This window comes from Pocillopora verrucosa, chromosome 6 (assembly GCF_036669915.1).
Source record: "Pocillopora verrucosa isolate sample1 chromosome 6, ASM3666991v2, whole genome shotgun sequence".
Lineage (NCBI taxonomy): Eukaryota > Metazoa > Cnidaria > Anthozoa > Scleractinia > Pocilloporidae > Pocillopora > Pocillopora verrucosa.
Window position 1 is genome coordinate 19,780,704 of NC_089317.1, and position 23,456 is coordinate 19,804,159.

At 37.3% G+C, this 23,456-nt stretch overlaps 2 protein-coding genes and 1 non-coding gene across 3 annotated transcripts; 2 read left to right on the forward strand and 1 right to left on the reverse strand.

The window, feature by feature from the left end:
- The first annotated feature begins 7,467 nt into the window (after positions 1–7,467).
- LOC131793168 (uncharacterized) lies at positions 7,468–9,789 on the forward strand. The gene is made up of 2 exons (XR_010717983.1): positions 7,468–7,559; positions 9,111–9,789. It is a non-coding gene; the product is annotated as an uncharacterized protein (transcript).
- Positions 9,790–14,684: 4,895 nt separating this feature from the next.
- LOC131793496 (pseudouridine-5'-phosphatase) lies at positions 14,685–18,717 on the reverse strand. The gene is made up of 3 exons (XM_059110915.2): positions 18,638–18,717; positions 16,920–17,138; positions 14,685–15,585 (listed from the first exon to the last, which is right to left on the reverse strand). Exons 1-3 carry the CDS (start codon positions 18,699–18,701, stop codon positions 15,179–15,181), a joined length of 690 nt encoding a protein of 229 aa, XP_058966898.1. The 5' UTR covers positions 18,702–18,717; the 3' UTR covers positions 14,685–15,178.
- Positions 18,718–18,775: 58 nt separating this feature from the next.
- On the forward strand, positions 18,776–23,065 carry LOC131793835 (octanoyl-[acyl-carrier-protein]:protein N-octanoyltransferase LIPT2, mitochondrial-like). The gene is made up of 2 exons (XM_059111328.2): positions 18,776–19,235; positions 20,641–23,065. Exons 1-2 carry the CDS (start codon positions 18,776–18,778, stop codon positions 20,886–20,888), a joined length of 708 nt encoding a protein of 235 aa, XP_058967311.2. The 3' UTR covers positions 20,889–23,065.
- Positions 23,066–23,456: the final 391 nt, after the last annotated feature.

Consider the following 23,456-nt stretch of genomic DNA (forward strand, 5'->3'; position numbering starts at 1 on the left):
ACTCCATGTAACGTGCTAATTAGAAATTATTTCATATAACATTTAATTGGGACTTGTACATTTGCTTTCATATTGTGATTTTGGTAATCCAATATTTTAATCAAATTTCAATCCCGACGCTCTTGTAGTTGAAAAAAAAATCAAATATGGCTACCAAGCTTTATCAGTCGTGATATAAAATGGTCTCCTGAACATCCTGGAAAAACCCCTCGGGAATATTTTTGTTCGCTGAGGTAATTTTGTGGGGAAAAAAAAAACTGAACTTTACTTTGATTTCTCTCAAAATTCGACCAAAAAAAGGTGTAACTAACACCGGCAACTGCCACGGCTATTCTTCAATAAGGGCGCTTGGATGTGTTTCCTTGCGCATTGCGGCTGTTAGCTGCGGAGCCAAGTGTGTTACCCGTCTGTCCATTAGAATGCGAGTGTCATGGAGAGCGAGAGGAGGATAATTTCAAAGTCTTCTTGTCACCTGGACATGCAGACTGAGAACGTCTACTTGTGTTTGCCAAACAAAGATGAAAACAGGGCCTCAACCGCGAGCACAAGTTATATCTTGCAATTTATCAGTATACGATTTAGTGTGACTCTTGGCCATTTTTTCAAAGCTGATGACAGCTTTGGCCACCCTCTTAGGGACCAGCTTTCATTCATTTTCCGAAAGGTGTGGAAGATTCTTTGGGGGAATCCCATTGGCCTTGAGGTGAAATGGAGGAGGAGGAGGGGGGGGAAGGGGTCAGTCGTCACCAATAGAGGAAAAAGGGGGAACTGTAGAACATTGGCTGCCAATGAGGCGGGGGAGGGGAGGGGGGGGGAATAGGAATATCACAAAATCCTATGTGGGGATAAAATCATCTAACTTTAAAAACTAAACTAAAATTCTCTAACTCTCCTTTCTTTCTTTACTCTCTCTCAGCTTGATGATGCATCACTATTGTTGGGAGAAATTATGTATTAATCACCGGCCCCAGGGACTGAAAAGAATAATGGGAATATTAGAGCTGTGTACGTCTTGTAGACAAATCTAATTAACCCCACTAATATTTTAGGACATTTAGATTTGTTTTCCCAATAGGCACGCGGAGTGCAAAACGCTGACAAATCATGAAACGCTGGCGTATTCCTTTGAATGTTCGAAAATGGTAGTTTATTAACTCATTTACTCATATCAAGGAAAAACAACACTGTTATTCAAGAAATAGAACTTAAACCTAGTGGTTAAAGAGATGCGGAGGAGCTGATTCTCTTCAACGACCTAACCATGGTTGTCAAACCAACCTTGTAGCAAAGTAAGCCGGAATGTTACAGTAGATTAGAGGGGAACCGTCTAACATATACTTTTGGGCATAAACGCTGCTAAATGTAGCGAGATCCCTGTTGTGCCAAATTTCCATGTTACTGGTATTTTCATTTCTGACTTGAACCTTGGGATAAATGTTTCAGTAAGTTTCCTTTGATTCTGAATAGAACGGTATCACCGAGATATTTAGAATGTTTTTCATCCGGAGTAAGAGTTTGACCCAAAATTGTTCTGACATATACAGCTTCAATTATTTCATTTTGAAAGTTATTCTAAAAAGCATGAAATCTGAGTTGAAACCTCTCTTAAACCAGTTAAAAGTTGTATTGACGTGCACCAAGGTTTATTCCGGCTCTTAACCATTTTTTGGAGTTAATTAATTCTGATGTTATCTCCTTCTACTTTGGTTCTCTAAATATTCAATTATGACCATATGATAATCTACATATAGAATTGTGGAGACCTTTGCATTCTTGGTGTCAACTTCATAACTAATTTCTGCCGTGTAGACTTCCTTTAAGTCAGCCACAGTTCCATGTAGCCACCATGCATCTTGTCGAGAGGTTGGGTTCAGTTAAGGTTTGGGAACTTAAACAACTTAAAGCTGAATCACTGATAAGATTCCCGTCTATAAGTTCTGCACTTAAAGAATTAGCAGACGCTTTAAATTTGCAGATATCTGAGAACTGACTTAGATAAATGGATACCTTTTTTCTGTTAAGCAGAAACTCCAAATTATTCTGGCAACAATATATGAACGGAACAATTGTAAACACACGACGCGAAACGGTCAATATTCGCAATGGCTGTGCAATTTTATCTTATACCGATGGTTTTTCGCATCAAAATTTTGAATGAATACGATTCTATCCAAGTCAAATTTAAGAGGATGATTCTTGAGCTTTAAACCCTGTATTTAATTTTTTTCCGTTTTCGATTGACCATTTTCAAATTTTGGCAAATTTTGTAAATTCTGAATGGAATTATTGGGTGATTTTCAAAACGTTGCTCTTTTTTCGCCATCACGCCAAGGAGAAATTTCTTCGAATTAAAACCCGATCTATCATTGCATGAATATCCTTGACATGACCTATGCTCCACTCTAATGCCGGTTCATGATAAAAATCGATGCTTAATTGCAAACACTTCCTCTGTCTCACGGAAATAATTGGATTTTGATGACGCAGAATTAACTTTGACTTTGATGAACTTTCCACCAGTCATTATAGTCTTATAAGAATCCCTGCGTCTGTCTTTGAGGCGGATTAACCTTAAGTCGGATTTGTTAAGAAAACATTTTGAAGTTGAATAAAAGCCACGCAAGATAATTCCTCGAGTGGGTTTAACGCGCATTTTCTTTTTCCACGTTGTGGACGAAGTAAATGACAGCCTCTTTACAGAAAACATGCAAATCAGCCGACCGAAGTCACGCTAATGGAAACTCTTGTTGTCAGGCAAGGATAGACTATGTTTACTGTTGGTCGAGTGAAACTTAACCCTAATAATCATTTAAACCTTTTTTTGTGGCAGGTGTTAGCGTGTTAGGGGATCACTCTGCCGTTTTTACGCCCGGCTTTTTTTAAACCGTCTTCTCGAGGAAGCAAAAGTTTTGGCGGAATCATAACCAAGCGTAAACTTTTTTACCTTGTGGTGAGCGGCGAAGGATCTTTTGTTCCGCAGTATTAGAGTTTATTGTATATCTTGACAAGGACTTCCTTACCGAGCTTTTTTCGGCGAGTTGTGATGGACATTGAACCATTTACTTTCTTTGTGTTATCAAAACACTTTTAAGATCTTACTGCCTCTTTCCTACAGAGGTGTGACAACCGGCATTTAACTTACACAATGGCATCTGCTTATTAACCAATTTCAAGTCAAAACATGTTTGTTTTACAATTATCAGTGCTCTCAACCTTGGACATTGTGCTGATAAAAGAAAATATATTACCGCGTAAACTTACACAGGAGGTTTTTCAAGTCACGAATGGTTTATCCGTTAAAACGAAGTTAGTTACGTTAGTAAAATACTATTATGTGATTTTGTGAGAATGCCTAGATACCAAAACTTGCATGAAAAATGGGAATGCGTGAGATAAAAAAAGAGATTTGACATCGATGCAAAAACTCAAATCGTTTATTCTATTATTATGTAGCATGTGTGTGTATATTGTTCCTCAATGTATAAATTCAGCGTTAAAGACACAGAGTCTTACATAAACAGTGTGTTTTTAGTAAACTACGTGTAGATTAACCGATTAGCGACACTCTGAAGCCACTCGAGCCTATTAACCTGTTATGCGACTGAGAGGTAATTCCTCTTGGGCATAAGTAAGATCACTTAAGGTTTAATCCATATAATAGTGAATATTTACAAATACTAAAAGGTCAACCGAGAATATTAAGGCATACAAATCCTTTTTCATTTATGAAAACTTCCCTATTTACTTAATATGATGTAATGGCAAAGTAAAGAAGCTAAGTCCAATAGTTTAAGACGTCTTTGCAATCTGATTTATAGCAGAGGGAATAAAGCACAGGTTGCAGAACTTTCAAGTGCTGACAAGTTCAGTCACTAACGTACTTGAAATGTAAAATTGCTTCCGTAGAGTCCTCGCTGCTAGGCCATGGCTTTGAGGTGCTCTGTGAGGAAGTCGAGAAAGTTGGAAGAAGTTTACCGGCAGTAGATAGGTAACAAGCGCGCACTTTAAAGTTATGAAAATCGCATGGAGAGTTATGATGCTACAGTGAAAATCAACGCATATTAAATCTATTTATTTTATTCCATTCTATGAAAGATATTTATTTTCTTAACATTTGGTCGTAAAAATTAGCGGCTTCCAAGGCAGCTGGCTCCTTGTGTCGTGGACGCTGTGCCTGTCGCGCGGTGCAGACCGAGCAGAACTTTTATTCAAAGCACACGATGTTAAAACGTGCTCAATATCTGGAGATGGCACCTGATATTTTCACCTAAAATAACTGGAAACATTTTAGTGCAGGTGGACTCGTTTAGAAGTAAAACTTTGATTTTAGTTGTGTTTTATTGTTCCGACTCGTGGCCGGCAGCAATCACACATCGGCAAGTCTTTGCAACCGCAAAAACTTGAGAAGAGAAACGAAATCCTCTCTCCTTGGAACGTGTAGCATCGCGTTAAGCTTATATATTCATTATTGAGAGTATCCCAACTGAATTCGGGATAATTGCGTGAAAACGAGAAGATAGGATTAACCGTCTACCTCTTTTGAGAATCATTATACATTCATTATGGTAGAAATAAATATAAACGATCTATTGTTCTTCACAAAAGAACAGAAGCCTCCAGCAAAGTGGATAGAGTAAAATGTTTTAGACCCGGTCATCTATTGCGTCATTAGATTTTATCCCACAACACGTTATGCCGTTTTATTTAGGTTGACATCTAAGAAATCAAGTACATATTAGAGGTTTGGTAAGAGTATTAAATTCCGTTTTTCCCTGTTTTTGTTCTATCAATTCCCTGTCACTTTATGGTCACTCAGTGACATGGAGGCTTCCAATAAACACATGGAATCAACTTGAAACATTTTTACCTTAGATAGGAAGAAAGAATTTTATATTGCATTTTTTTCCCAAGGAGGAAATATGTTAGCAAAATCACGCCGAAATAGTCGGTTTTAAGGCCCCGTTTTTATGCCATTTTGGTGGCAAATAAAACAAAACAAATAGATGCTAATTAAATCAAACCCAACAAAGGTTCGTTTTATTGAGCACAAGCGCTTGGTAACCAAAGTGAGGTACGAAAAAATGTTATATTTTCTTATCAAACTCCAGGCAAACTAGGTTTTTGTATTTACTCAGAAAGGCGTTTATTTTTCTCTATGAAGCTCAGGTGTCGATCGTTACCCTTAACCATATGAAATAAATTACACCCCTAATCTGTCTTACAGTATAGATCATTGATGGTCTTTTTCTTTGCCATGCTGAGCCGGTGCGAACTACAACATTTCAGCCCTCGTAGAGCGAATTTAGGGCTAGCTTTCCTCCCCTTTAGTTTAGTATGACTATTACACGAGAATTTAACATTTCTTTGTCCCCTATGTCATCTTGCTCTTCTTTTCGAACTCTCCAATTGCCTTATTGTCTAATACTTCAGGAAATAATTGATTTTTAACCTCCAAAGCTGTCACTTGTGCGGCCGAGATGGTTTCTCTTAGTAGCTTGAGATTGGGGAACAATTTTCAACCATATGCTTCATTGAAAAGTTCTTTTACAAACTGCTTTCTTGTTTATTTTAGTCATGTAAACAAGAGGAAATGTGAAGGCTTTTTTAAGGTCGACCGAGTTGGGTCGACCCTTCCCGGATGTTGAACGAACAAACATGATATCACTTTCGTTGAAACGCACCTCGAACCTTGTTTGCGATGTTCATGCGTTATTAAATACACGTGCAGTTTTTAAGTTTAATGTCATGGATTACAAGCGGTCAAAAGACTCCATTCATTATCCCGTATTTCCATCGCTTGCGGTCAATACTCAACACGGTTTTGGCAATAATAATTGGAAACAATTGATTTTTTTCATTCTCCAAAAGGTTTCAAATGATTATGCAAAAATCCTTTTATCGAGACATGTGGCTCATTGAGTGAGATCATGTTTATTAAATGAAGCCTACATCACTCATATGTTCGCCTGCTTGTTGCCAGAATCTCCTGAAGATGATTCCTTGCCGCAGTTACTCGGCCATGTGTGGACAGCCTGGCGTATCCTTATCTTCCATATCGTCCACACCCTGTCGATAACTTTTAAGAAAAGATATTGTGCACATGGGTAAACGGGGGTTATCATTCGTAAGTGATTGTTCATTGTTATACAGTTGTAATCAGGCGATGCAGATGTGCTTGATCTTTCAAAGCCGTACAGGGATAAGTCTCCTTGTGTGTGCTAAGAGAAGCTAACGACACCCCTGTCCCAAACTCGAACAAAGCATCCCTTGCCAAATGATTTACTTGTGCCTGTCCATACCCACTTTCCAGCAAATTTTGGACACTCGACACTCAACATGAGTTTCCCCACGACAAAACTTAATGCGAGAGCGTGTCATCATTGTGTCATTGTCACTTTGCGAGCCGGCACAAAATGCCTTTTGACTCGATGATTGTTCACGGAATTTTCTTTACGTCTTCTGTAAATATTTGTGCGTACCTTGTATTGTTCGAAAGAAATCTCCACTGTGCTACAACAATCTATACAGTAAACTCCACTGCTGCCAGCAGGCTAGTCACTTGTGCAAAAATTTAGAAGCAACGGCGTCAAGAGGCATATTCTCTCTTTTTTATTGACTAGAAATTAAAAAACAACAAAAACAAAAATAACTTGAAAAAAAACGAAAGCCGACGTTAGGCAGAACTTTGTCTCTAAGAGAGCCGGGTGTGGTATAAACTAAAATCGTTTTGGTCTACTTGTTCAGTTGTTGTATTTTTCGATAATGAAGGAAATGTTGAAGAACATTCGCATTATCCGTTTTGATCCAGGCGGAACCAACTGTTTCCTCTCACCCCTATTGTAAGCGCATGCGCACAATACATTATCAAGTGCGCTTGAAATCTCTTTGGGAAACACGAAGGAACATTGGCGAGGAAAACGTAAAAAAATTATGATGAGTTTCTCCGTTATCATAAACATTTATATCAAGAGTAAATAGACATAAAGCCTTTCTTCTGTGAAACATCTCGCAGAAACAGCGAACTTATTAAAAGATCGCATTGTGTCAGCAATCCAGTGATTACTCGAGAGCACTTTTAATACATCTTATTTCTGTTTCATTTTCTGTGTTTGCTGTTTACAACTTCATAGATTCTTTATAAGGAATCTCCATCGCAAAGTAGTAATCACTGATCATCTTAATCATAATAATTTCTTATTGATAAACGTTGAAAAAGGCGCGTTTTTTTTTGGCTATCCGCCGATGATCTCATTAAACACGATAAAGATCTCTTAATATAGACAAAAATACAATTAAAACTCGAAAACCCCTTGTTTTTGTTTTGCTCATGCGATCATATGTGCATATAATAACGCTCTTTATGCAGATAATGGCCCTGTATTCACTCCAGTACGGATAAGTTTTGGTATTGTTTTCACGGGCTTTAAAAGAGCACATCACGACTCATTATCAAATTATCGACGGCAACCTCAGCAAACGCACTACAAGTTAAAAGACCGTCGTTAAAGTGTATTGCCATAGAGCAAGTCGGCGATATTACGAAAAAAAAAAAACACGAGGTAAGCGAGTATTTTATTTGTTATATTTGCCAACTAGGAAATGCTCCTACGATTAATTTTGAACAAAATTTAGATCTGAATTAGAGTTCTGTTGCAGTCTTAATTTTTAATAAGCAATTCTTTTTAGTTTTCGCACCATTTTAACTTATGCGAAACGCCCTGGTTTTCAAACACTGTTCATATTTTTGCGGTATTTACCTCTTAAAGGAAATCAGAGTTATTTCAATTTTTCTTAGACGCAAAATCATATTCTCACAGAGTAACTTCACGGGAAGTCTTCAATCTTTGGCAAAGTGCCGCTAACTTGCCATTAAAAAAAGAACAACTAATAACCACATAACAAACAATTCAATTTTAAAATCAATTTATGACGCGGACGTTTCGATTTTCAAGACTTGCCCCCCCACGTTAACCCGAAACAACGCTAGACAGCGTGTCTGGAATTGTTCTTTTATTTGTCTAAATCAGACCAGATAAACTAGAAATTTAAAACTAACAAAACAGACTTCTATTATTCCATTAAATGATGCACTTTCCTCGGCGTTGTTTATGATTCTGACTGGCAATTTGGGAATAGATTCTTGAATCCTCGCTACAAATGTTTCTCATACTCGAAAAAAAAAATGTTTCAAGTCATAAGCAGCCATCGAACAAAAAAGGGAAAAATCAGCTTGTTGAGATGGTCGTCTTTTTTGTTAATTCAACTGGAATAAATTATTCGGTTACACGATATCGCTAGATTTAAGTCAGTTGAGACGTGAGTTGAATAAGAATTGTTAAGTTTTTTCACGTGTAAAAAAATCAGACACGACGCTTACTACTTTGCGCCCAGTTGACTGGCTTCGTGATTTTGAGAAAGAAAAACTAAAACGACCACTTTTTAAAAGACAATTGTCCTCTTTGAGATTTTGTGCGAGTGTCAGAATTTATTCCGCACAGAAATCTGTTTTTCTACCTTGGAGATGTTTTAATTTTAGCACAATTTTTTAAGGTAAGAACCGTTCTTTTCAAGACCTTTTGTTAATTGCAATATTACGCTCAATCAACCAGCATCAATCGATCAATTCTTGTAGTCGCAAAATTAGGATTTTGACACGTAAAGAGAACTTTTTCAAAAGGTTGCTTTTTGAAAAATAAATTCCAAGAGTTCCTGCTGTGACTTTTTGTCTCCTTGTCCTTGTGGAGTTGATTTTTTTTTTGCTTCACACAACAGTAAAAAAAAAAATCGGGTTTATCCAATAAGGAATGTTTTACTCTTTTTGAAGCATAGATTTTAATTTTGTCAATCGAAGTTACAGCGTATATCCAAGCACAACTTCCTTTCAGTCTCAAACTAATCAGTCTTGATTAATTTATACCTTGTGTTTTAACAAAAGTACGCGGTTAACAAAAAAAGTGATCATTCATAACAAATTTCACCCCTACTTTACGATCCGTAAGTCAAACAAGTGAACAGTTTCTATAAAACAAAAAATATCAAGCATTCTACTTACTAAAAGGAGCGCGGAGTCTATTATTTCATTTTCATGATTTAAATTTGGTTTTTAACAGGGAATACTGACAAGTAAATAATGGTCAGCCAAGTGACGTTTCAACCGCCTGAACAGGAGAAAATATTCGCTGTTACTTTTGCCGAGGAGCGACGTTATCCGTGGCTCTATCGCGAACAAGCTTTGAAAAAAAACGAAGAAACTCGAAAACACAACGGAAAGAGGCCGAAGGTTACTGTTTCGGCGCCCGTCAAACGATACAGACAGCTTCGGAGAAACGCTAGAGAAAGAGAAAGACAAGGCCGACTAAACAGCGCTTTCGATGTGCTTCGCAGTGTTATTCCAGATTATTTATCGGGGAAAGGACCTGATGGAAAGCTAACTCAGATTGAAACTCTCAGATTGGCTACGAATTACATTGAAGCTTTGTCTGAACTGCTCGATGACAATGATCAGACTTCAATGAGCGATTTCTGCGGTTGTGGATATTTTAGAGAAAATGACAATTTCTCTTTTAACGACTTCACCTGTTTAACAGATATATAATGTTACGTGAACTTTGTGGGGCAGATATGTTCCAATCTTTATTTGAAAAAACAAAAACAAAAAACATGCGTTATTAATAAAAACTTCTTAAAGAAAAAAGTGTGCAATACGACAAATTCAAAAGAAAAACAACCTATGTACTTATCAAGCAAAATTGTAGTAAAATAAAAAGTGTCAATAAAAACGATTACAAATATATGATTTTTCAATTCTCATTCCTTGCTTTTGACCAATACTCATTAAAAAGTCATGGTAAGAACGAAATCGTATTTGGAAAATTAAGCAAGCGTTATGCTAAGAGCAACACAGTTGTATGCAGTACGGAAAGGAAATGCACTTTTAGATTGCTGTAAAACCAAAACAAAAGTTATCAAATCTTCCGATAGATAAAAGCCGTAAGAAGCCTGTAAGAAATCAGGAAAAAGTACTGACGCTACCTTGATGCAGCGCAGGAAAACTCGCGAATGAACATGTCGCGATTGGTTACGACGAGAGTGGCGCGAGTTTTGTGGACCAATCACAATGTACGGTAAAACGAGACCAACTCAATCCCTAAACACTCGTTCCAGACGCCCAATTGAAATTTCTATTCTGACGTAGAGAAAAACTTAACTGAAAAAGAAACAAGTTTTTCAGCGTAACTTTACACTAAACTAAAAATTTATGCTATAGACGCCGTATAGCGCACCCGGCGTAGCTCTATAGGCAAGAAAATATGTTCAGTGATTGAGCAGGGAAAATTTTGTTTTGAAGTCATGCCATGCACTTTCATGACTGTATTAAATAAAGACGTCGTGTAATTTCATCCTAAAAAAATTGAATTTCCAGGCATACACTGTTAAGAACTATAAGATATAACATTATTCTTTTCTTCATGTCCAAAACTCCAGCCTGAAAAGCCTTCAAATCGGACTGAATGTATTTCCAAAAAAAGCTGGATAAATAGCACTGTATACACTTCATCCATTGCAATCGGAAAGAACCTTGTGAGCCACAAAATAGTTGGACGTCAATCTGACCTGAGGTTCAAATCAACCGCCACAGCTAAATGACATCAGTATGACTTAGTTCAGCGACCATTTTATCAAGCCGGCGTGGTTGAAAGTTCAGTGTAAGCCGTGTTACCATGCAAATCAGGTCATAGAAATATAATGAATTCTTCCTGAGTTCAGGTTAGCATCTTGCGTAATTGTGAAAGTTTGCACTTGACCCTAAGAGGTGATTAACCCTTTCACTCCTATGAATGACCAAAGAAGAATTCCTCTTTACAGCTAGTATTAATACATTTTCAAAAAAAAAGGTTATGAGGTGGAGAAGAAATATCGATTGAGGGATATTTTATTTAAAATTTAAAATTTATTTTTTGCATTAAATTCACAGCGCAAAAGAGATGAAAAATGTGTAACATAAATTGAGAGAGAAAAAGATTAATAAACGAGTAATTTAGGACGGGAATAAGTTCGAGGAATTTCTGAAAAAAGGAAACCAAAAAAACACCCATTAAGTGAGCTAGAAGTCTAGGAAATAACCATCAATCTTGATTAGTAAACTTAAAATACTTAACTTTTACTTTGATAAGCCAAACTGGGCAATACTCCAGGACGACTTTAAAGCGAAACAAAGACAACTATCAAAATTATTCTAAGGCAAGCCCTTTTGGAGAGGGATTAGAAAGGCTGAGATTGCATGATCTTTGGCCCTAACTTAAACCATCCTATTGGTAATATCCTATCCTATACCATCCTATTGCTCAGCTCAAATTAAGGTCTTTTGTTCAGACATGACTGTTTTCATTTTGAATTGAGCCCTTCGTAAACACTTTAATTTTACTTGGTAGGTGGCTCACTCTCAGTAGGGAAAGATAGAACATTTAGACCACGCTGTCAAACACGTGGTAATGTGAGAGTCCCGTGAGATAAGTCTTCGCAAGATTCAGGGCTTCTCTTTTCATTGTTCATCCATTGACCAGAAGTTCCGTTGCTATACACTGCTAAAATTTTAATAAAAGAAATGAAGCAATTATCACTTAGAGTAGTGATTAATCTTTACAATCTCAATTTTTATTTCCTGATTCCCTTTGTTTAAAGGGTCCCAACACTGCTCCATGGGGCGAAGGCTTTTATAGCTTTTATTAACAATCACAATTTTAGCCATTTTAAGGATAACGGTTTATTTCCTTCCGTTACATTTACAAAAAGTTTTTACTGCTGACTTCTTTTTTGCGACTATCGGTTAGAATTTGACGCTTTGTACTCCTTACTGCTTGATATTTTGCCGTTTTTACGGCTAACGGTTAAACCCATTGAGATCTTCTGTTAAGAAAACTAAAAAAGTGCTGGTACCGCGCCTTTTTTTCGCCGGAACGAAATTAATTTACACTAAGGATAATTAATTATAAATTCTCCAGTGGTGGGGAAAATTAACTTTAATTTGGTGCACACACGGCTGAATTGTGTTTCACACCTTTTTTAGTGTCATTCATATCTTTCAGTGTGACAACAACTTGAATACCTTTTGATGTTTTCAACACGTTAGTAAGTTTTGTTAACCACACAAGGTAATTTGGTATTGTCAACTGAGTTGATAGCTAAGCGTAATTGATCACCGTAAAGAGTTTGAAAGCTAACGCTTCGAGCTTTGGCCCTTTGTCAGAACTTGTTATACTCTCCCGTCGACGCAGCACCACAGTTTCTTAAAAAGCTTCCCCCGTTTATTCATTTATGTTAACCATTGTTTAGTGTAATTCAAAATTTATTTGGGTGACCAAAAAAATAGAGCGGTGTAGCTGTAACACATCTGAAGTGTTTCTCTAAGCCATATCACAGACATGTATTATTTACATCAGTTTGGTGTGAACCTACATGATTGTAAGGTCAACTGAACACCTTCTCACAACTGGGAAAGTTTGTCCTTTTTTTGGTGTTTCCATTACCCACTCGATACATTCTGTTTTTTCGTCCAAGCGCCCATTGTTCCAAAGTTTTGGTAACTTTATGGGCACTAAACCATATTTTAAAATTTAAGTCAAAGGAACAATAGTTTTATTCTTGGCTCATAACCCAACACGTTCTATTTCATTTATGAATAAACATTGTTGTTTTTTTAATTTAAACCAATAGATACCTCGATCCTAAATGCTAGACACGACCAAAAATGAAAAGCCATTCGGGATTGGCAATTGACCATGCCTTTCGAGAAATGGGCCTGTTGTTGCATAAATGATCGTTAGACTATTCCAACTCAGGTTGACAATGAGGTAACCACTAATTTTTTAACTTCGTTTTTTAACAATTGAAAAGATTTTTAGAGAACACCCCTTTCTCCATTAAATTAACAATTACACGCTAAAAAACCCGTTCCTTTTGTCTTTTCGTGAAAAGTAACAAGCCTAGTCTGGAAGCCTATGTGATTATGACTTTGAAAGATTAGCATCGTAAACTCTTCGAACACAAATATGACTCGCTTGATCTTCCTCCTGTGTGATAGTGAGGAACTGCGGAGCCAACGAGAACAAAGAAGAACTAGAAGATAAAACTCAGTTTATCGCGACGTTTGTCATTTAGAGAGCGCGTTTGAATTCTCGAACTAACATTCGAACTGCATAGACTAGCAGCATAGCTATCGAAAGATAACGGTTGGAGAGTTAGGAACTGTGGAGCTGGTGTGATCAAAAAAGATAAAACTCAGTTTATTTTTTTTTTAAAAAAATCAGCTTAAAGAACACGTTTGGATTCACGAACTATATACTCTCAGAAAAAGAACCTAAAACTCGAACTGCAAAGACTTAAAGCATAGCTATCGAAAGGCAACAGTTACCAGAGGCGATGACTCGTGTTCAAGGACGAGCGATTTAACCTGAACGCGGGTAAGTAATCTATGGTACGAAGATTAGCAACGAACTTTTGAGTGTTATAGCACTTGAATTTTGAAGGAACAATTTAGCAAAACCCAATAACGCAATTGAGAAAGGTAAGCGTTGTTACTTACCACACCCCAGGACTTGGTTGTTGGAAGGTTGGATAACGCTATATGCTACAAAGCGTCCACTTGGAACAATTACAAAGAGAAATACCTTGTGATATGCGGGTTCAACCTTCCTTTATACGCCAAATTTTGCACCAGATCTTATTATGAAATGAAGCCCGAATATGTATTCTTTATGCATATTCAATAAATAATCAATTTTTATCAGAAATAGAGAATTCGGAAATGCTATGAAAATTAGAAAAGCTACCTGGGAATACTCACGAAACTTACTAAATGTCCACAGGAGTTGGTTGTCGACCGACTTACCCTATCCCCGCCTTACCATAACAGAGCTTGCTACACGTGCATAACTCAGGCTTCTTTAAAAATAAGACATGAAGCGCGTAGGTTTTTTTAATCATCGCAATTGCTCAAACCGGCTCACAGATTCATGTAAGCGCCTTTCTTTATCCTTGGAATGAGCGCCAACCTATTGACCAATTATAAAGCAAGCGCTGCGCTGCTCTATATACTAACTTGCAATTTATACTATGGTGGATCCTTAAAATAGCAGATTATTCCTCTATTTGCCAGAGTATCCGTGTGAATAAATTGGTCCTTTACTTAATCCTTAACGCCCTATCATCAGTATGCAAATTCTCCGTACTGTTCTCTTTCCATCTATTACGGCGCTGACAAGGAGAACTTGTTTAATTATCAAGAGCTTCTTTAGTTGGTGAATATTTCCCGTATTCTCGTGGCCTTAAAGTGTGATTCAGGGGTGATATTGTTGGGAGAAATTAGATGCTAATCACATGCACTCTTTAGAGTCAAAGGGTTTGGTAAATTTCCCGTAAAACTCGTGGATAGTGATTGGATCGATTAGCGGAACTCAGTAAGATCAGGATGCAATACAGTCGATTCCCAGTAAATCGAACCCTCGCTAACTTGAACCAAAATCAATTTCACTTGGATTTCCGTCATACATTTATTGCAGTCTTACCCTCGGTAACTCGATCCCTCGAACCCCCGCTAACTCCAGGCAATTTTCGTCTCCCTTCAGATAATTTTCTACCCGCGTCGAACCACGTCTGTCATCAAACAACAAATCAAAAGAGTGTACTGTGATTCAAAACATTTAATTTATCCTGAAGCAGCCACTTTACGTTACTTTCTGATTTCAACAATAATTTGGAGTTCCATTTTCACTCGACTTCTATACAAAAAACTTCGATTAAAATGCACACTGTATGAATATTAAAACAGTAAACACCGTTTTCCCTCATTTCCAGTCCTTTGTTTTCAGCCCCAATAACTCGAACCCTTTTTCAATTTCCGTTGAAGGCTCGAGTTATCGGTAGTCGAATGAATGTTCTACTACAAAGATTCGTTTGGTTCGTGTCCACTTTAAATGAAGACATTGTAGTTTAGCAATACTGATATTTGAGAGATCGCTCTTAATTTGACACACTGATACCTGTCCGAACCACTCATTTAAATATTTATGTTATACTGAAAATCTATCTCAGATGTGAATGATTACAAAATTTTCGTGAAAAGCTAATAAATGTAAGATAATTCTTATCCGCACAATCATGTCTATGAATTGTTTTTCGGTCAAAAGGGAGGAAAACCCCAAGCGGTTGGATCGAATTCTTCGAGTGAGTCAAGAACCAAATGAGCCTGCAAACATTTTGACCTATCTACCCTCTTATCGGGTACCATGACAACATTCATTCCAGCGGCGCGTGCAGCTGTGACTCCGTTTGGCGCGTCCTCTAGTACAAGCACGTGACGTGGTGAGGTGGGAGGGGCGTGAAACCTCGCGGCAGCCAATTGAAAAATATCAGGAGCAGGTTTAGAGTGTTTCAGTTCTGGATCGTCAGATTTCACAGTATGCGAAAAAAGCTGGAAGAGGTCTTTGTGATTCGATGTCTTGATTTTGTATTGGGATGCACTAGATCCTGTAGCAACTGCAATGGGGATTTTGTGCTTGTGAAGATGACGAACAAGCTTTTCTACTCCTACAGGTAAATAAATATATATAAAAAAAAATAATAAATGCAAGAATGATAACAATCAGGAATTCATTTGGATCAGGGACATAGGCAGGATTTTCCGGAAATGGGGCCCTACCCATACCGCAATTAAGTTTTTTTCAACACCTGTTTTCGTTATTACAGGTTATCCTCTTTTGTTACAAAGAGTTTGATTGACCTCAATTCTAAACAGACCAATTTCCCTTACCCTCATGGTGTTTCCTCCAAGTGGCAATAGGCTATTTTTGATGTATTAAAATTCTAAAATGGATCCAGGGCTGGGGAGAATAAAGTAAAAGAAATTAATTATTCATCCCTCAATCTTGATGTGATTTCTTTTGTTTTATTCCCCCAAGCCTCAGAGCCAAGTTTGAATTTCAGTATATTGAAAATGGCCTATTGATGAAATACTTACTTTTGGTGACTTTGGCTTTCTTGGGTCATTATTCAAGACCCAGCATTTAGAGCCTTTTGCCCTATGGTAAATTACAGAAGCTTTCTGCATTCATGTGAAGGCAGGTTACAAGCCTGAGGTGCCATTCTGTTAGAGCTTATCTTAATTTCAGAAGCAAGAATTGGCAAGATATATTGCTACTCCCTATGGACTGGAATCCAGCTCATCCCATAGCCTACATGTGGCAGTATCCTCCCTCCTAGGTGAAACGGAAGGGAGGATGGGGGAAAGGTATGCCTGCAAATAGGCTACCCATCATCTAGTTGCCACCAGTATTTTGTCCAGTTTCCCTGACAGTTTGGTGATGTCTAATAATATTTTTGGATGGAGAGGGGTAGCATGAGAGAATAGTGTCTTGTTCAAGAACATAACACAATGACCTAACCTGGGTAAGAAAACAGACCTTTTAATCTGGATAAAGGGGTAAGTTCTTAAAGAAACTGTGGTGCTGCGTCAGTGGGAGAGTATAACAGGGTAATTTAGCATTATCAACTGAGTCGATAATGTAGATTGGCCATGGTAAAGAGTTTAAAAGCTGGTGTTTGAAGTCTAGCTCTTTTTCAGAGTGATTGGAGGAATTTCCACCTCTGACAAAGTGCTAACACTCAAAAGCCAGCTTTTAAACTCTTTACAGTGGTCAATTTATGTTATCAACTCTATTAATAATGCTAAATTAACATTCAACCTCCATTCCATAGCACTGAGCACTGGACCTTCGTGTTTCTCGCTAGCTTCCCAAATATTGATTTCGGAATTATAGTCTTCCCTTATATCAATGACCAAATGAAAAAAAATAGTTTTTAAAACTTTCAACCCACCATCTGTTCTTCTCTCACAAGCCTGATTAAAAGAATTACATTCATACCAGGTAACAAAGGAGCTGATGGAAATAACTGCAGGAGTTTCTCTTTTGACAACTCAACAAATTCTTCAGATGTCAGTGGCAGCTGAAGTTCTTCTACCAAAACCTGAGCAGCTCCCATCGGGCTGCGTCCCATCATCTTTGATTTAACTGACCAATCAAATGTCTTGCCATAAGGGTCTAGTATTTCTTGAGTCACTCTGGTGTAAATTGATTCTGTATCTAGGGTGCAAAATATTGAAAGATTATTGATATAACCATTAATAACAAAGTCTGATTATCCAGGTGAAAAAAGTCCTGAAAAAGGACTGTTTTGATAAGTGGAGTGTAATTCATTAGCTGAGTTGATATATTACAAAGTTATGGAAAGGTGGAAGAGAACATGTTAACCCTTTAATCACTTTAGAAGTGATTAACAAGTAACTTCTCCCTATAATATGTACACATTATCTAGTAAACAGGTCATGAGAACATTCAAACTTATCAGGTTGAAGTTGTTATCTTGATTTGACCCCAAATTCTCATAACTTATTAACAAGGAAATGTGTAGCAGCTAGAGGGGAGAATTGATAATCAGATCTTGAGAGTTAAAGGTTTAAGCTTGATGACCAAATTATAAGACTTCTTACTAACTTATAACTGATGCAATAATCTCTATCAAAAGATGTCATTGAAATTAAAAAAATCAAAGTTAGGTAAATAATGTAACTGAATCTTCACACAATTATTTTCAGACCCTCAACATTCAAGGGTCCAACAACTCCTTTCCAAGGGTGTAGTTAGGAGGAGTCCTGGGCACCTGTGATCCCCCCTTCCCCCTTTGTAAGCCTTTTTAAGCAATTAATCTACAATATTCAGTTGGCAAAAACTTGTGAACACCCTCTGCTTGACACGGTGTCATCCCCTTCTCTCCTTCCTTTAAAAAATCCTTACCATGCCCCTGTACTCTGCACAGCTGTGGGTAAACTGCCTTCATAAATTGTTTTCAATAACACCTTGAGCTCAAAAGTAATAGAGTGTAATTTTCAGTCAAAAACCATTGCCAAGTTGGTATACTACATAATGTCCAATCCACAGAAACCTAATGAATGTCCTGTAATCTTTGTATAATTTTTTTAAGCCTCCAAACCTCTCACTCTTTTGAACCTCCTGCTCTGCTAGAGTCCAAGATTAGCGGCTTTGATTTCATAAAAATACATATCAAGTAAAATGTCTTATATTCATCAGAGACTACTTCTGAACACATTTCTGAGATCTTGCCTCACTGCTCTTCCAGTATAAATTTTTTACAGTGTTCTTTAAAGAAGCAACCACCTTGCTCCCCTCTCAATATAAAGCTCTTTTCGTCCTATTTTGATGGTTAAAATTTCTCGTTATCAAAATAGAAGAGGGAGAAATGGGAATGTTTCCAAAAGGTTGGCTAGTAAAATTTTCATAAATAATTCCAGCCTGGTTATTATTATTGAGATTTGAATGTTTTCAAATTATTCATCTCGGTTGCCGATTTGCAATTTCCTTAATTAGCAGTAAACAGAATTCGTCTTATGAAATAATAAAGTCAGCCAGGTTATAATTATCGGCACACGGTATAGGCCACCGCTTGTTTATAGCTGTAAATTTTTTGCGTACCACAATCCGGTATTTTTACAAAATTTGGATGCGTGGAAGTTATTCCTGACAAGTCCTGGAATCGTGTAAGCGAAATAAATAATTGAACTTACCTAGCATCAATCCATCCAAGTCAAATATTACATGGGTGCACTTCAAACTGGCTTCGTCCGACATATTGGAAATCACGCGGTTAACTCCTAAGGGACTGGCAACGAAATCTCTTTTGCCTGGCTACATAGTATTTCAACATGGCGGCCGTTAATCGTTTGGTATTTGCTCGAAAATTGGAGAAACTTGGTTTTCTACCGGCTTTAGAAGTTCAAAATGCGATTGCTAGACAGCACTTGGAAAAAATAAAAGTCAAAGAAACAAGCAGTGCTAAAAACGTTTTGCTTTTTTACGAGCATACGCCCGTTTTTACCGTCGGAATCCGAAAGAAGAGCGTAGATGCCAAGGAGAAGAGGCGCTTGGAGGATCTTGGAGCTGAATTTCACTATACTAACCGTGGAGGGCTAGTGACATTTCACGGTCCTGGACAATTAGTCTGTTATCCTGTGCTAAACTTAGCTTGTTTCAAGAAAAGTTTACGATGGTATGTTGCTTCCTTGGAAAAAACCTTGATAGAAACTTGTAAGAGGTTTGGTGTTCACGCAGAAACAACTTGTGACACTGGCGTCTGGGTTAAGGACAACAAAATTGCTGCCATAGGTGAGAACAGAAAGGCTCATGGTTTGTTATGAGATAAATTAGAGGACGTAAAAGAACCAGCGCACTTCCCGCAAAGAGGAGGGAACGTAGCTCCCCCCCCAAATTTTTTCTATATGGGAAGAGGTGGGGCAATGAAGGAAGGAAAATCTTAGTGCTACTACGTCATTTTGCAAACGTCAGTTCACTCCGCAGATCAAAGTATGGCAGATTCATGCCTCAATCTTTTCTTAAATGCCTGTTGCCTATACTAGAATCATACTATGCATGTGGCAGCCGTGAAACTAATGTCTGCATGACTCAGCAAATGCAGTGAGGTATGGAAATGTGTACGAGAATTGCAAATTTGAATCACTGCACCATGAAAATCTGAAGCATTGAACAGCAATTGCATAAACCTCTTGCATTTTTTCTTGCACATTCTGACTCAGATGGACCTTGGACTATAGAGATAGAACAAGAACAATTTTGCTAGGAAATGAGATACATGACTGTCTTAGGTAAATTGCCACAGGAAATTCAGTAAATATTTGAAACTTCTCAAATATTTACTGTGTTGTTTAGGGTCTGTCAGATCTACCTGCTCTCTCAATTTTTCAACATGTGTGTACCCCCATTTTAAGAGGTAGCATCCAGTTCATGTAGCTGTACTACAGAGAGACTGATCTCATATAATGGTCACTTCTGATTTAACCCTTTACAGCCCAGCATCAGTATGCAAATTTTTTATACTGTTTTCTATACAGTCCCTATAGAGTGTTGACAATGAGAATTTGTTGAACAATCAAGAGCATCATTAGTATGTTATCATTTCCTTTATTCTCCTGACCTCTATGTCTGATTCAGAAAGGATATTCAGGGTGTGAAATTGCGCCTAACACAGGCGCCAATGTGACTAAATTTTTCACTTTGGCGACCAAATCCTGAAAGTTAGTCGCCAAATTGGCGACTACAACGTTTCATCATAACCTTACCAAGAGATATAATGAATTAAATAAATTTGCAAAGATAAATCCGCGGCAAACTTCCTCTGTTAGTTTGTTTCCAAAACGTAGCACATGCATCTCGATCGATAACTAGACGCCATCTTGGATTTAGATGAGCCTGAATTTTGTATATCATACATCCTAGTGTCCACTTTGTAGCACGGTAAAGATCTTTTCCCTAACTTAATTGGAGGGTCTATCTAGAACGCTGACAGCGTAAAGAAAGATTTTGTTTGTCTTTGAAAATGGCGACCAACTTTTTTTGAATTGGCTACCACTTTGAAGAATTTAGGAGCCAAGTGGCTATCAGAAAAAAAAGTTAATTTCACGCCCTGATATTGTTGGGAAATATTTAATGTTAGTCACTCTTAAGGGTCAAAGAGTTAATTACCTTATAATTAATGTCCCACTTGTGTTTACAGGTGTTCATGCAGGTCATTGGATCACTACTCATGGCATTGCACTGAACTGCAATATTGATCTGAGTTGGTTTGAACAATTTACACCTTGCGGGATTATTGGTAAAGGTGTTACATCACTTACAAGAGAGACTAACCAAGTTGTAGAAACCAAGGATACCATTGAACCTTTTATAGAATCCTTTGAGGATGTGTTTGATTGTACAGTTGTGTGGGATGATGATGAGGATCTTAAAATGAATGGTAGTTGACCTAGAAAAACTGATTTAATTCTTTCACCCCCAATATTTCATTATTAATTCTCCTCTCTGTCTACCATACAGCAAATGTTAGTTCTGAGAGTCTTTGTTATTGGATCAACCAATAATCATGTAATTAATATTTTCTTTACTCTCATTACATGTCTACTTGATATTGTATTGATATTTGGAAGGGGAAAGTCTGTCCTTGTCACTCATGAGAGTTAATCCTTTAACTCCAAAGATCTCATTAGTAATTCTCCTTACTGTCTGCCATATAGTTCTTGTGATGTTAGTTTGGAGAACTTGGTAAGGGATCAACAAATAATTCCCTAATTAAGATTTTTCTTTTTTCTCATCACTTGTCTGCTTGGTATTGTAAGGAGAAATTCTGTCTTGGTTACTCATGGGAGTTAAGGGGTTAAAAAAAAAAAAAAAAAGGAAGAAATTTTTTACCTGTCCACAAATAGAAATGAAAGGCTTCCACTATTTAATGTAGAATTTTGAAAGGATGTTTTTATATGTGTCAAATTAAATAGAATAATGAGATTACTTTGTAGCACTCTTTTCATCTGTTATACCTAGATTTTGTTCTCAGTTCAAATTTTGCTCCTCTGTTTACATCTTATTATCAGACATCAGTATCATCAATATTTGGATGTTCTGATGTTCATGAGCCAGTTCTTTCTTACTAGTTTAACAATAATTGTTCAATTATTGGCCATTATCAGATTATGTTGAAGCAAGGAATCAATGAGAGAGTTGGATGGAGAGACAAAGTTACTCAAAGATTTATGGTTTTTTATGCAATGTATGAACCCAGTTAAGGGGTTAAGAGATATTGGAGTTAGAAGATGCTGTTTCAGGGAAGACTATAACATACAAAGTATAGTGGTGCAGCACTGTAAATGAGGAAAGTTGTGTTAACCTTTTAACCCCCAGATCAAATTTTTAATTCCCCTCACTGTCAACTATACAATTCTTATAATGTTAGTTCAGAGAATTTAGTATTGGATCAACTAATTATCCCCAAATTGATATTTTTCTTTATTCTCATCACTTATTTGGTTGATATTGTATTAATGTTGTAAGGAGAAATTCTGTCTTGGTCACTCATGGGAGTCAAAAGGTTTAGAGTTCAGATAAACTAAACTAATTGTTTCCTAACAATTGATGTAGTGAAGCGATATATTTCTTCGCCAGCCTTAAAGTTTTAATGTTAGTGAGCCTTTCTCCGGGTTCAATTCCCGAAAAGTAGTCGGGTATCACCGTGCGAAGGACCTCAAAAGCTTCTTTCAAACGTTGCTGTCTTTTCCGTTCTCTTTCCCTATTTTTCTCCCTTCGATTATTATCTAGTGGTTCTCTCTGCAGTGAGTATGGATGAGTTGTTCTTTTTTCTGGTTCGTATTGGATTTGCTTTTGACCTTCTATTTGCTTTGGCGGCGTATCCCAGTCTGTAAAATAGTCTGTGTAATTTTGGAGCTGGTCTTCATTATAACTAAACATCTCGGCCCTAGTATTGGTCAGTTGTAACGCGGCTTCACATGGAAAATGATTGGCTGGGTTGAGAAGCATCTGAGAATTGCAAAACGGTTGAATAAATTGTGATAATTTATCTTTATTTTTTACTCAAAAGTATTCGCGCACTAGTTTAGGCAGCTCTTCTATGGAACGCTAGTTGGGATGGTATGAGGACTGATGAATTGAAGACGATTCGGGGACAATGTTTCTGAGAGTAAAAAGAGTTGTGTCTGTACATCTGAAAAATAAACCTCTTGTTCATGGCGGAGGGGATTATTTATTTAGCGTACCTTAGTGTGCTTAAAAGTGATCTTGATAACTGGATGTTTCTGTGGTAACTTGCACCGAAACGCGGAGGCACTGGAGGTTCTTTCTTCAAGAGCCTGCTTAATTTAATAACCGACTGTGTGAAGAGATCGGGGAAAAATGAAAGTCAGCTGATCGCTGAAATAGAAAAAGATCACACCTACCAAGTTACGTAAATTAATAAAATTAGTCCACAAAGCCAGCTTGGTGCCATGTGTTTCGTCCAAGGATTTGTTTAATGAATGAAAAAGAATAAGAATCGGACGGATATTGTCATTAGAATTAAGCACCAGGTCAAAATATCTCACCTTTGACGACAGAAGTTTGAAACTGGAACTTGTTGATGCTTTTTAAAATTTCACGATTTGTACCTCAGTCCTAAAACGATTGCCTATTTAGCTTCGGGTGGAGATTCGTATGCTTGGACTTTTCTGTTAGATTTAACTTATTATCATCAAAGTTGTCACTGATAAAGTAAATTCGTTCACTACTCTATTCCCGTTTAGAAGTAAACAGAAATGATGTTTTAAAATACACGCATGATGTTTTAAAATAGACGCTTTGTGTTCTGTGAAGCGTTTAATCAACACAGACTTTTCTGTTTCTTGTTTGGTCTAGAAACTTACTTGACCACGTGTTAAACAATTCAAAAAAAAATTATTTTCCAACCACTTTGAATTCCAGTGTATACACCTGAGTAAACATAGTCACCAGAGTTTTTGAGAGCCAATTCCACGCTGGTTCGTTTCTGAG